Source organism: Megascapheus bottae, chromosome 21 (genome assembly GCF_031878675.1).
Source record: "Megascapheus bottae isolate mThoBot1 chromosome 21, mThoBot2.hap1, whole genome shotgun sequence".
Classification (NCBI taxonomy): Eukaryota; Metazoa; Chordata; class Mammalia; order Rodentia; family Geomyidae; genus Megascapheus; species Megascapheus bottae.
The window spans coordinates 7,446,523-7,460,101 of NC_143529.1; the positions used below are offsets into that span (position 1 = coordinate 7,446,523).

Genomic DNA, 13,579 nt, shown 5'->3' on the forward strand with positions numbered 1-13,579 from the left:
AAATGTTTCCATTACCTTTTGTATAGCAAAAAATAGCCTGCTTAATATTGTCTTGTTCCAGAGACATTTCTGCCAGTCTAACCCACTCTTCTGTGTCGCTGGGATTTAAATGGGCAGCTATCAACTCAAACTGCAGTGACTTCTCCATGTCACCTTGATCCTCATATATCATGGCAAGAGTAGAGAATGGCTCATAAGCCAGAGGAGCTAAAATAAATGGAAAAAAAAAAGTGAATTCCACTGCCTAAGAGAATTAAACTGATGGCAATCTCATGATTCAAACAGCATGTCATTTTGCTAATACTTAAACTCTTTAACACACTGTAACAGAATTATAGAAATAATTTTCATCGGATTTATACTAAGTTCTAGATTATATGTGTTCTATTTATTTTTCTTATATTTTTAGGTTGGTTATTTATTTAGACAAGGTCTTGCTACAAAGCTTGGGCTGGCTTTCAAACATACTATGTAGCTCAAACTTCTAGTCCTCCTGGCTCAGCCTAAAAATTGGGATTACATGGCTGTGCTACCACAGCAAGGATTATTTTTAGCTTTTTTTTTTTTTTTGCCAGTCCTGGGGCTTGAACTCAGGGCCTGGGCACTGTCCTTGGACACATTTTGCTCAAGGCTAGCATTCTGCCACTTGGGCCACAGTGCCACTTTCGGCTTTTTCTGTGTATGTGGTTCCGGAGAATCGAAGCCAGGGCTTGATGCATGCTAGGTGAGCACGCTGCCACTATATAATTTCACAAAAACTCTAAACTCTGATCTTCCTTTTAAAAAAAAAAAATCCCTCTTTACTAAGGCTAAACTCAGCTTAATAATTTGGCAAGTTTACCTCAATACAGATCAGCCACATCAATGGATTTTCATGAGCCACCTTACACAATGCAAAGCATGGAAGGAAGTATTGGTTAAAGGACGCCAATCTGACTAATTAATTTCCTAATTTCCAAAAAATCAGGAGTGGTGGTTCACACCTGAAATCCCAGCATTCAGGGAGCAGAGGCTACCTTGCGCCATACAGCAAGACCATTAAAAAATAAAAAGGAAGGGAGAGGAAGAAAGGAGAAAAATAGTGGTCACAAATTACCATAATGAATAATCCAAGAAATTATAAGACTTCTAAAAGGACTCTCGTTTAACAACTAAATGCCAAAACACAGAAAGGTGCCAGGTACCAGTGGCTCATGCCTATAATCCTAGCTATTCAGAAGGCTGAGATCTGAAGATCGTGGTTCAAAGCCATCCCAGGCACAAAAATTCTCTACGAGTTTCATCTCCAATTAACCACCAGAAAACCAGAAGTGGAGCTGTGGCTCAAGTGCTAGAGTGCTAGCCTTGAGCTGAAGAGCTCAGGGACAGTGTCCAGACCCAGTGTGCAAGCCCCATGACAAACCAAAACACACACACACACACACACACACACAGAAAGGTAAATTTAAAGTTCTCTGTATTATAGCTACCCTAGCCATTCTACAGGGTTTCAGGTGTCAAACTGACAATGACCAGAAAACAATGTGATTGCTCAAAATACAACTTCCAAAGATGTTCATCAATATGTCAAAGATGGGTCATTTAATCCAGAGATAAAATGAGCAGGGTGCGTTGGGTGTGGTGGCTCATGCCTATAATCTCAGGAGGCTGAGATTTGAGGACTGAGGTTCAAAGCCAGCCCGGGCACAAAAGGACCTGAGACTCTGTATCTCCAATTAACCTCTAGAAAAGGAGAAGTGGGGCTGTGGCTCAAGGGGTAGGGTAGTAGCCTTGAGCTGAAGGGCTCAGAGACAATGCCCAGGCCCAGAGTTCAAGTCCCATATAAGAGAGAGAGACAGAGAGATAGCGAGGCAGAGAGAAATAAAGTGACAAATTTAAGTGTCAGAGAGAGAGTCAGAGACAGAGAGAGAGGCAGAGAGAGATAAAGTGACAAATTTAAATGTATCTTTACCAAAAAATAATTACAGTAATTTAGTACTGGCAAATGGAAGGAATAAAAGAACACTCTTCAAGTGATCATGACATGCTCTCACTTTAACGGCCAGGGCTGAGGGTGTAACCCAGGCTCAAACCTGCACCAAAATAAATACAAAAAATAAGAAATAAAAACCATTAACAAGCCAGGTGCTGGTGGCTCACTCCTATAAACACAGCTACTCAGGAGATTAAGATCTCAGGATGCTGGTTCAAAGCCAGTCAGGGCAAAGGAGTATATGACACTCAAACATTAACTAATCAGTAAAAAGCCTGAAAGTGGAACTGTGGCTCAAGTTGTGGAGAGCTAGCCTTGAGTGAAAATAATCAAGTGAGGGCCTGAGGCCCTGAATCAAAGTCCCACTACCAATACAAAAAATAAACGGACAAATTAACAGTACAAAGTCTAAGATTTCTGAAAGGAAACAAAAAGAGTCTGTAAAATTGCAATAAATATTAATGGTATTTCACTAAATCATAGCCTGTGGTTCTCACTTGTTTAGTAATTAACACCGATTGAATGTAAAAAGAAAGTAACTGATAATCAGAAGCAATTACCTCCAATTTCTGAACATATTTTGCAAATAATACAATGAAGAGTTCCTTCAATAGTTTTACTGAGTATTAAGTATTATCAATAAAGCCCCCACAGAAAACACCTTGTCTTATGATTTCCATGCACATCAGTATCGCCTCTTCACGTTCTCCTCGAGCAAAGCGAATATTGGCTTCTCCCATGAGACCTCTCAGAGCTCTGGGAAGTTTACTCCGAGGTCTTTTCTCCTGTAAATGAAAAAGACAAGTAGCTCTGCTAAAATACCGTGTAAGATTAGATTTCAATTCCAACTATATTAATACTGACAATGTAACTGAAATTTCCCTCTCAACATTCTCAATATTCTAAACCTAGAGCTAAGCATTAAAGAGTTACAATTCTGACTCTTTAACATTAAAGTTTAATTTTAGAAGGAAAGAACAAATGATCATACGCTATTCTACAGAGAAGAGTGTCTAAGGCAGTTAAAAAAAAAAAATGAACGCCTTTGGAGAAAGTTCAAAACACAGTAAAATAAGCAAAATAAAATTCCAATAGCTAGCAACTGTTTAATGACTGATTAGGATAATGTACAAGATTACATGCCAAAAAAAAAAAAAATATATATATATATATACATATATATATGGGGCTGGGTGTGGTGGCTCACACCTGTAATCCTAGGTACTCAGGAGGCTGAGATCTGAGGATTGAGGTTCAAAGCCAGCCTGGACACTAAAAAGTCTGTGAGACTCTTTATCTTCAACTAATCACCAGAAAACAGGAAGTGACAGTAACCTTGAGCTGAAGAGCTCAGGGACAAAGCCCAGACCCAGAGTTCAAGTCCCACAACCAACAAAAACAAACAACAACAACAACAACAAAATGTTATCTGGTATGCCATACAAAAGGATCTTCTCTCAAATTTATCTATTCGGTATGAACTTGGTTAAAAATAAAATACTTTTGCAGGGAGAGGTGGCTCTAGCCTGCAATCCTAGCTACTCAGGGTACTAAAGTCAGTGAGACTCCTATCTCCAATTAACCACTAGAAAACAGGAAGTGGGGCTGTGGCTGTTGGCCTTGTGCTAAAGAGCTTGGGGACAACACCCAGGCCCAGGGGTAGGGTAGTAGCCTTGAGCTGAAAAGCTCAGGGACAGTGCCCAGGCCCAAGAGTTCCAACCCCATGACAACAAAACTTTACTATGGACCTTTTTGTTTTTTTCCCAGTTGGTCACCGGGCTTGAACTCAGAGGGCAGGTGGTATCCTTGACCTTTTTTGCTCAAGGCTAGCATCCTACCACTCAGAGCTATAGTTCAAACTTCCAGTTTTCTAAGGTTAATTGGAGATAAGTCTCATGGATTTTCCTGCCCAGGCTAGCTTTAAACCAGGATCCTCAGATGTCAGCATCCTGAGCAGCTAGGATTACAGGTGTGCCACCAACATCTGACTACCTATGGAACTTTCAATAGCAAAACTATAATACATATTGACACATGAGTAACCAAACTCTCTTGATGTTTTCTTTTAAACATCAAGGAATGCTCTCCCTTTCTTTCTTCATTCTATTTCCCCCAGTATAACTTAAAGCCTCCTTCTCAATGACTATGTCACCTTCTTATACTATTCATTAACACCAAAAAAGGAACAATTTACTTTCATCATTTTCTTGGTCTCACGATTGAGAACCATTTCCAATACAAAAACATCCCCTGCAGTGGGCTGCTCGGGTGTTTCCTCCTCTTCATCCTCCTCTTCCTCTTCCTCCTCATCATCTTCAGTCTCACCAAGCATGGAAGCAAAGACCTTGTGAACAGACTTACTCACTCCATCTGATGTTTCTCCTAAGGAAGACATGTTGAGGTTAAAAAAAAATTTTTAGAGTACTCAGTACTCAAAAGAAAACAATACTTTCTAGTTTTCCAAGCTATAAAAGACAGTATCAAACAATATCATCAAGCTTTAAAGTAAACTACAGTAAATGAAAACTCCCCCCAGAGTACAAAGAAAAACTGTCAAAAGCCCTGTTTCTTATTACTCTGCAAGAATATCTGGATCATCCTTTAGGCCTCATTTCAGACATACTGGCAAAACCTTTGAAGTGAACAGAAGTACTAAAGCTCAAGGACAGCACCCAGGCCCTGTATTCAAGTCCCAGGACTCACACACACAAAACCCTATCTGAGTGATGTGTACAAAAGGAGCTCAAGAGCAAGAATTTAGAAGTGATATTAAAGCAATGTCCAGGAGGAAAAAAATATCCTAGAGACCATGGAGACCTAGAGACCTACCTCTCTGAACCATGTAGGAAAAAAGAAGAAAGAGAATTGAATTCCCATTATGTTTTGCCAGAGCTTCTTCAAAACTGACCCCTTCATCTGTTCCACATGCACATTTACACTCACCAAGAACTCTGGCAAGAGTAAAAACTCCTAGCAACAATGTGACAATTTTTTTCTTTTTTTTAAGAAAAGAAATGTGACAATTCTTTCTTAGGAAATAGGCAACTTCATATCTCTTTAAATTTAATAGTATTATTCTGGTAGAGGCAGCCAGTTCTTAGATTCTGTGCTTGACTGCTCATGATGAGAAGAGGACTCAACTGCACAGATAAAGATGTATAGATTACCGGCCGGGAGTTTGGCCTAGTGGTTAAAGTGCTTGCCTAGCATGCATGAAGACCAGGGTTCGATTCCTCGGTACCACATATAGAAAAAAGCCGGAAGTGGTGCTGAGGCTCAAGCGGTAGAGCTCTAGCCTTGAGAAAGTCCAAGGACACTGCTCAGGCCCTGAGCTCAAGCCCAGGACTGGCAAAAAAAAAAAGATGCATAGATTATTAGATTATTATTATTGTCTGGTAAACTAAAAAACTGTAGCCTCAATTCTCTTTCCTCCTTTTTCCTTCTCTTCTACATCATTTAAAGAGATAGACACAAAGCTTGTTTTCATCTAAAGGCTTCTGTATTCTTGTACTAAAGGCTTACTACTTACTACCAATCAAAACTAGCTTAGTTAGCTCTCTGATGAGGCCCTATACATAAAATTACATCCTAGTTGACAGTTCAGTATCCTAGGTAAAATTTGACATGGACAAATGGATACTATCAGCATTCTCATCCTTCGAAGAAAAGTTTATCAATCACTGGAGACTAATATATGTGCATATAAGTTGATCAAGTAGGATTTGATGGGCTTAATCTGGATGCACTAATCAAACAGTATCTAGACATGAAAAGTTAAGGAAGGAGTGGATCCTAAATCAAGGCAACATGCCATATCTCTATACAGTAAGTATGTATATCTGATCAGCTTTCTGGTATCACAAGGGTAGAAGGTAGTTAGTTTGTATAGCAGTATAATTGGAGAGAGAATAGCCTGGAACTATTCTGTAACTGAGAGGACTAACTTAAAACATCATGATGTCAAATGGCTCCAGCTTAAAAAAAAAAAAAGTTCCCCAGATGAATGCATCTATTTGAAACACTTTTCTGCAAGTGAAATTCTCCAAAATAACCATCATTACATACAACAGCAGAAAGTACTGAACGGCTACTATACAGCAAACACTATTCTTCTGATAAACCCCAACACAGTATCATAGCAATGAGAAAGAAAATGTTTTCACTAAACTACTACAGGTAACTCAGACAGCAAATGATCACAACACACCTTCATTGCCATCTTTGTCTTGGGATTTGGTAGAGTTGATTCCTGATGATGATGGAACTTCAGAATCATCTGGATTCTCTTCAGCTGATAATTTTCCTTTTTCCTGAAGACTCTGATTGAAAATTACTTGTTAATTGACCCCCAAAATGAGCGACTGACTCTTTCTAGTTGAGGATAGAACATGTGTCTAATTTTCTACTAATAAGTCTCCACACATATATGTCCAATATGTCAAACATGTATAAAAGACACGACAGGCACTTAGTAGTCAAATAAAATAAAAACCCACCAGCTTCCTTCAAGAAATTTGATTATGTTTATTTTCCCATGGATTTCAGAAAAGAAGATATATGGATAATCAATTTCCCCCCTTTTCTTGATAAATACAAGATTCAGGTACAAGCATGGTAGTTCATGCCTCTAGTCCTAGCTACTAAACTTAGATCCAGAGGACATCAGTTCAAGGCCAGCTCTAGCAAAAGTTCACAACAGTAAAAGACCCCATCTCAAAATAAAAAGCTATATGTGATGGCATGGCCTATCTTCCCTGCTACTGAGGGAAACATAACTAGGATCTCAAAAACCACCAAAGCCAAAAGGGGGGCAGTGTATGATTCAAATGGTGTAGGTCTGGAAGGCGGTCCAAAACCCAGCACCACCAAAATAATAGGAATAGTAGTAATAATGAAAAGGACAAAATTGAAAATATCCTTACTATCAGACAAGTACACTCACTTTTTTGGGGTCGGTTGTAGGGCTTGAACTCGGCCTGGGTGCTGTCCCTGAGCTCAAGGCTCAAGGCTATCATCCTGCTCCTGGGCCTGGGCATTGTCCCTGAGCTCTTCGGCTCAAGGCTAACACCCTACTCCTTGAGCTTCATTGCCACTTCCGGTTTTCTAGTCTCAGGGACTTTAGTGCCCGGCTGGCTTTGAACCACAATCCTCAGACCTCAGCCTCTTGGATAGCTAGGATTACAGGCATGAGCCCCCGCGCCCAGCTTACATTCAGTTTTTGTGTTAAGAGTCCATCCCATCAACAGAAGAGTCCTCAAATATTACAGAAACTGGGTGGTTCAGAATGCAACTATGCAGCTCTCAGTGATAGCACTAGAGATGGGGCAAGAATGGGGTGGGAGTGGTGGTGAGAGGAACTCAACACTTCCTTTAGAAGTGGAGAAACGGCCAGGCGTTAGTGGCTCACACCTGTAACCCTAGCTACTCCGCAGGCTGTGATGGGAGGATGATGGTTCAAAGCCAGCCTGGGCAGGAAAGTCTGTGAGATTCCTATCTCCAATTAATCACCCAGAAAGCTGGAAATGGACCTGTAGTTCAACTGGTAGAGTACTAGCCTTGAGCAAAAGGGCTCAGGGACAACACTCAGGACTGACACATGTGAGATACAAAGAAATAGAGGGGGGGGGAGAGAATAACAGGGAGAGAGAGTGACGAGGGGGGAAGGGGCAGGGGAGAAGGAGAGGAAAGAGATAAAGGGCAACCCAGATGTGCCTCAGTTGGATTGGATCAACTAGATGTATTTATACACAATGGAATTCTATGCTGCCATCAGAAAGAACAACATTGCACCATTTGTAAGGAAATGGATAGACTTGGGGAAAAAATCATATTAAGTGAAGTAAGCCAGACTCAAAGGAACATAGGCTCAATGGTTTCCCTCATTTGTCATAATCAGTAGAAACCTTGGGCTCTCCTAGCATAGATTTACAATAGAACAAAACCTAGAGACATAAGGCCATATAGTATGACACTAAATCAAAGGACCTCCAGGATATAGAAACAAAAGCCATATAATGAGTGAGTGTTGTCCTTAATGTACTATGTTATCTCTCATCTCTTTTGCTGTCCCTTGGTTATCTCATATTGTTACAGTATTTCACCTTATTTGATATATTGTATATATACGTATTTGGTTATTTGAAACTGAATAGGGAAGAGGGAAAACAACATGGGGGGGGGGGGAGGGAAATGGGGACCAAAACATAAGAAAGGGTATCAATGTATGTGAAGTAATGCACCTTCTATCTGGTGAATATAATGTAACCCTTCTATTAATTACAATGAAAAAAAAAATAAAAGAAGGCCAGGAGTTTGGCCTAGTGGTAGAGTGCTTGCCTAGCATGCATGAAGACCTGGGTTTGATTCCTCGGTACTCCATATACATAGCAAAAAGCCAGAAGTGGTGCTGAGGCTCAAGTGGTAGAGTGCTAGCCTTGAGAAAGTCCAAGGACAGTGCTCAAGCCCTGAGTCCAAGCCCAGGACTGGCAAAAAAAAGAAAGAAAGAAAGAAAGAAAGAAAGAAAGAAAGAAAGAAAGAAAGAAAGAAAGAAAGAAAGAAAGAAAGGAGATAAAGGGGGAGAAGAGAAAGGGGAAGAGAGAGAGAAGAGCAGACGGAGATCTGACAAAGAGAGGCTAATTGCCGACCCCGTTTACCAGGACTGGAGCTAGGGAGACCCTGGGCTCCATTCCCGCCCCCACCCCACGTTCCAGGGAAGCCTCGGCCCGGCCAGGCCGCCCAGGAGGAACAGCTGGCGCCGAGACCCGAGCCTCCAGTGGGGAAAACGACTGCAGAGAGGCCGCGGCGGGGACGAGGGGCCCGGGATTTCCGACCGAGAGGGAGAAGCTACGGAGCCCCGCGCCCGCCCCGCGTCCCCCAGCCCGGGTCCCGACCGCCAGCCCGAGGGCGCCCCGGCCTGGCCGAGCGCCTCACTTTCTTCTCCCGGGTCTTCCTCTCTTCTCTCCGCCGCTCGAACTCCTCAAAGGAGATTTTCCCTTCCAGGTAGTCGATGAGTTCTGGACTGAACCCCGACATCGCTGCACACTCGGCTCGGGAGGCTCCAGAAGGAAAACCGGAAGAGCAGCAGCCACAACTTGAACTGGTGCACCGGAAGGCTAAGGAGACCGACGGAGGGACGGACGCGAGGTCCGCCCAGCAAACACGCCCGACTCGCACCGCGGTCGCCGCCCTTAGGTTCCGGCCTCCTTTTGGGGCTGAGCCTTCCAGAAGCAGGGCAGGCCAGACACTTGTAATAGGTACTTTGCTCCTCGGATTAGCCTCCCTCTGCTCCCCACCCAGCTTCTTGAAGCTGGTAGGAAGTGTGCTTTAAGACTCACGGACTGGAGGTGTAGCACAACTCCAGCTTTAGAAAGAATCAAGCAGTTGGATTTCATCTATTGTTATCCACCCAGTCCTTCGACTGCCTTAGGCGTCTTGCATACTTCTCTCAAGACAATCCTTAGAAATGGAACTTATTTCTAACACTACAATCCTGCATAGGATAAACTCTAGAATTCTTTTATTTTTGATTCCAGAGGTGGAAGGTAGGCTTCAGACATGTTTAAGCACCAACTCGACCACCGATCTACAACCATAACTCTTAACAACCAGGATTTAAAATCCAGTCTCTGATTTCAAAGCCATGCGTGTAATTATAACGATGCAGCTTCCCCTCAGTAGAACTATTTTTCCAAGTCCTACACATTGACTTCTCTGCGTTGCATGCTTTTGCTTGTCCTATTCTAGAGACATTAACTATAAACATACAACTGTCTTAGTTGTTCTACGCCAATTTCGGAATTTGTACTCCAAACACATTTGTGAGCTGAACAAATGCAGCAGTAGTACTCATTAGACATGTTGAAAATAAACTTGTGGATGGAGATGGGAGGGAAAACCTGAATGAGAAGGAAAGAAGTGGTGACATTGTCCAAACAGAAATGTACTCTTTATCTGATTTATATAACTGTAACTCTTCTGTGTATCACCTTTATAATAACAATAAAAATACATTAGTTACCGAGCACGCTGGCTCACACTTGTAATCCTAGCTACTCAGGAGGCTGAGATCTGAGAGTCATGGTTCAAAGCCAGCGCGAATACTAAAGAACATGAGGCTCCTATCTCCAGTAGTAGAAAACTGGAAATGGGGCTTTGGCTCACGAGGTAGAGCGGTAGCCTTGAGCTGAAGAGCTCAGGGACAGTGCTCAGGCCAAGTCCAAGCTCCATGACCCACAAAAAAAAATTGTGAATCCAATTGTATAGACAGTAAGTGCCTTTGGAGTATGAGCTGGAGAATTGAATTCATACTCAGGAAAAAACAAATGATAGAGAGGACATCACATCACTTGGCTATATATAGGACCGTTCAGGTGAAGGTAAGTAGCACAAGAATAGCTAAATGAGGATCTAGGACCTACAAAAGCAGCACTGCCAGATGAAAGAAATATATCTCACAGTTAGGAGCCAGCACTTTTCTCAAGAAGCTTCAGCAGCTTACCCGGTATAAAATATAGTGAAAAGATAGAATGCATTATAGTATTCCATAGAAATCACTCATAGGAATTGTCTTCTGAAGTTTTCTAGGCAATTGGGGAAACTATATCTAAGAAGTCAAGTGCCTACAGCCCTAACTCAAACAGGAAAAAGAAAAGCGTCAAAGTGAGGAAGGGTGGCTACCAGAAAAGAAGAAAATCTTTCTAAGATCAAAATGGCTTAATTCTTTTATTTGTTGACTGTCTGGCATATGAGAATATGAAGCTGAATATACAGATTCATGTTAAAGAAAACAGATGAGTGGGGGGTAAAAGAGACATCGATCTGATCAGGAGTATCTTTTTGACTTGAAAATATTTTTAGAGTTAAAAGTACAGCAGAAAATCTTAAAAATTTTAATCTTCCTGCTTTCCTTTTTTGTCCACTTCCTGGTAGTGATTTGTCCCTTGGTGAGTCAGAGATATCCACATTACCTTATGATGAAACCAAATTGTTAAGGCAATCATAAAAATAGCAAGAAGAAACATTTTGGTCTTTCAGACTGATTTTTGAGAATAAAAATGGAAAATCTAAAGGAAGCAGGACATGGAAGTCAGGTCATAAAAATAGTATTAAAGAACATGCACAAAGAGAAGAAATGATTCTGTTCCTTCTGCTTGTCTGGAGGAGGGGCCTGGAGAAGTTACAATGTTTTGCCTTCCGGTTGGCTTTTGGCTTTCCTGCAAAAACTAGAGACTGGGGTCTGGAGTTTGGCCTAATGGTAGAGTGCTTGCTTAGCATGCACGAAGACCCAGGTTCAATTCCTTGGCACAACATACATAGAAAAAGCCAGAAGTGGTGCTGTGGCTCAAGTGGTAGAGCACTAGCCTTGAGGAAAGCCCAAGGACGGTGCTCAGGCCCTGAGTTCTAGCTAAAGGCTTTTTCTCCCAGATTTGGTCATTATAGAGCAAACATCCTTGCCAGTGATGGTATTGTCTCCTTCCTAGTGCAGATTGTTTTCTGACAAATGTGATAAAAATAATGTTTCCTTCTGAGGCATATTTATTAGCAGCCCTATTATAAGACTGGGGTCTCTGCGTTTGCAGGTCTTTAACTACGACACAAACACAATTGTTCCCAGCTGAGCCCTGAATCCACATTCACGCCTCTTTCAATCATCAGGAAAGGAGAACACATATGAAATAAAAACCCATGCTGCCTGCTGCACCTGAGTCAAAAAGCAATCATCTCCAACTCAGGAGTCTTATTTTTTTGCCAGCATCAATAAAATGCAGAAGACTAGTTTGTAGTTTGAAGGTAGATGAGAAACTCACGTTCTTAACACTTCTTGAGCACACTGGATCTAGGACAGAGAACAAAGGCCATGACCTAGAAATGGAGCCTCATTGGAGAGGATAGAATCAGTGTAAGAGATATCCAAGGATCTGCAGAGAAGTTCCACAAACCCCTGAGAGCCTACAACATTTGCAGATCTTTTTTCCATTCAAAGAAACATGAAAATCCTGTTATTTTTCTTAGCTATATTTGTTTTCCTCATGGATTTTAGGAATGTGTGCAGAGAGGATTTGAATGTCAAAAATAATGGGGCAGAGATCAGGAAATTACTAGCATATGGTGTCTGAGAAGTAAGGGTGTCACATAGTCACATACTGTGACCACAATAGCCTTCAATGCCATACATTCACAGTGACCAAGCAGGGTGAATATGCAGGTGCATGGCTCTGTCCTGAGATTCTGCAAGCTCACAGCATCTCATTACATGCCTCTTTGTTTCAAGGCCCTGATCTGATGAGCATTCTGCTTGTGAAAATCTTGACACCAGAAAAGGAGTGGTGGTTAAACAGGGAAAACCAGTTGCTGGTCTTGATTGGAACTCTGCAATTAGAAGACACTCTATGACTCTGACATTAATTGAATAAGCTATGATTTTATAGTTGCCAATAATTACTCATATTTTAAGTGATAAAAACATTATCCACTAAAAGAAACTTCTGATATCATGTGAGGGATGGCAGACTAACACGTGTCTCCTTCCCATTGCCAAGTGTTTATTTAACACTCACTGCACGCTACGCATTGCACTCAGTGCTAGGGAAATAAAGGTGAATTACCTAAGGTCTCTACTTACAAACACCTCACAACCTCCAGGAAATACACACGCATACACAAAAACTCACTATCACAGAATTTACTACACCAGGCACAAAATTTGTTCTTGCACAAGTTGTTTATTCATGAGATTCAATATCAACAATCCACCAAAATGCCACAGTCCACTACTTTGAAACCCAGGTTAGTCATGTTAGGACACGGGTACTGTGTTCAGTGTCCTTTTCCCTTTGCTTGAATCAGAGAAAATGATCAATACATCCATGTTGCAGGAAAGTAGCTATGTCAAATACGCCTGGAACTCAGAATAAGTCATCAGGAGTTGTGGCTGGAAAAGCAGCAAGTCTTCACTTTCCTTTTACTCTTGAGAAGGTTGTGTTTAAGAACAGGGCTGTGGTGTGGCTGGGATGGGTAAGCATAGACAGTGTCCACCAGTAAGCAGAGTAGAATAAGAGCATCTCCCAAGAGACTTTGGCAGCTCCTTGGCACAATTCTATTCTGTGCTTTGTTTCAACCCCGTTTGCCACCCTCATTTGTATGAAACAAACACAATGAAGTATTTCAATAGAATATATTAAAAAGTGAGAATGTATACTCTTTTTAGGGGAAAGATGCATTTTAAACCCAAACCCCTACTATATAATAGTGTATAGTATATTAGCAATATAAGTGAAGTCCTTTTCAAATAAAAATGATTGATAAAAAGTAATAGATATAGAAGATAAGTCTATATTGGCAGCACTGGGGATTGAATTCAAGGCCTTACATTTACTCTACTACTTTAGCTATGTTCCAGTTCTTTCACTTTCAGTTGTTTTTTCAGGGTGGTATTGGTGGTCTCAACCGTCCATTCTCTGCCTTGGAATTAGGTGAGATTTCAGGTGTATGCCATCATGCCCAGCACAGAACTCAAGTTTAAAAAACGATTTTAGGGAAAACATCTGATTTGGAATATTGTCATCTTTTCACTTTGTGGTGCTCTTGTAACTCCTATAAATACAACCA

The 13,579-nt window shown here is 41.3% G+C and overlaps 1 protein-coding gene across 1 annotated transcript in view; it reads right to left on the minus strand.

Moving 5' to 3' along the window:
• Nucleotides 1-9,057, minus strand: part of Gtf3c3 (general transcription factor IIIC subunit 3) — a 28,532-nt gene extending 19,475 nt beyond the window's left edge. The window contains exons 1-5 of the mRNA XM_090354532.1: nucleotides 8,903-9,057; nucleotides 6,180-6,291; nucleotides 4,167-4,354; nucleotides 2,634-2,757; nucleotides 16-207 (exon numbers count right to left, since the gene is read on the minus strand). Of these exons, the coding sequence (XP_090210658.1) occupies nucleotides 16-207; nucleotides 2,634-2,757; nucleotides 4,167-4,354; nucleotides 6,180-6,291; nucleotides 8,903-9,004 (718 nt within the window). The 5' untranslated portion in view covers nucleotides 9,005-9,057. The remainder of the gene's footprint in view (nucleotides 1-15; nucleotides 208-2,633; nucleotides 2,758-4,166; nucleotides 4,355-6,179; nucleotides 6,292-8,902) is intronic.
• Between the last annotated feature and the right edge of the window lie 4,522 nt (nucleotides 9,058-13,579).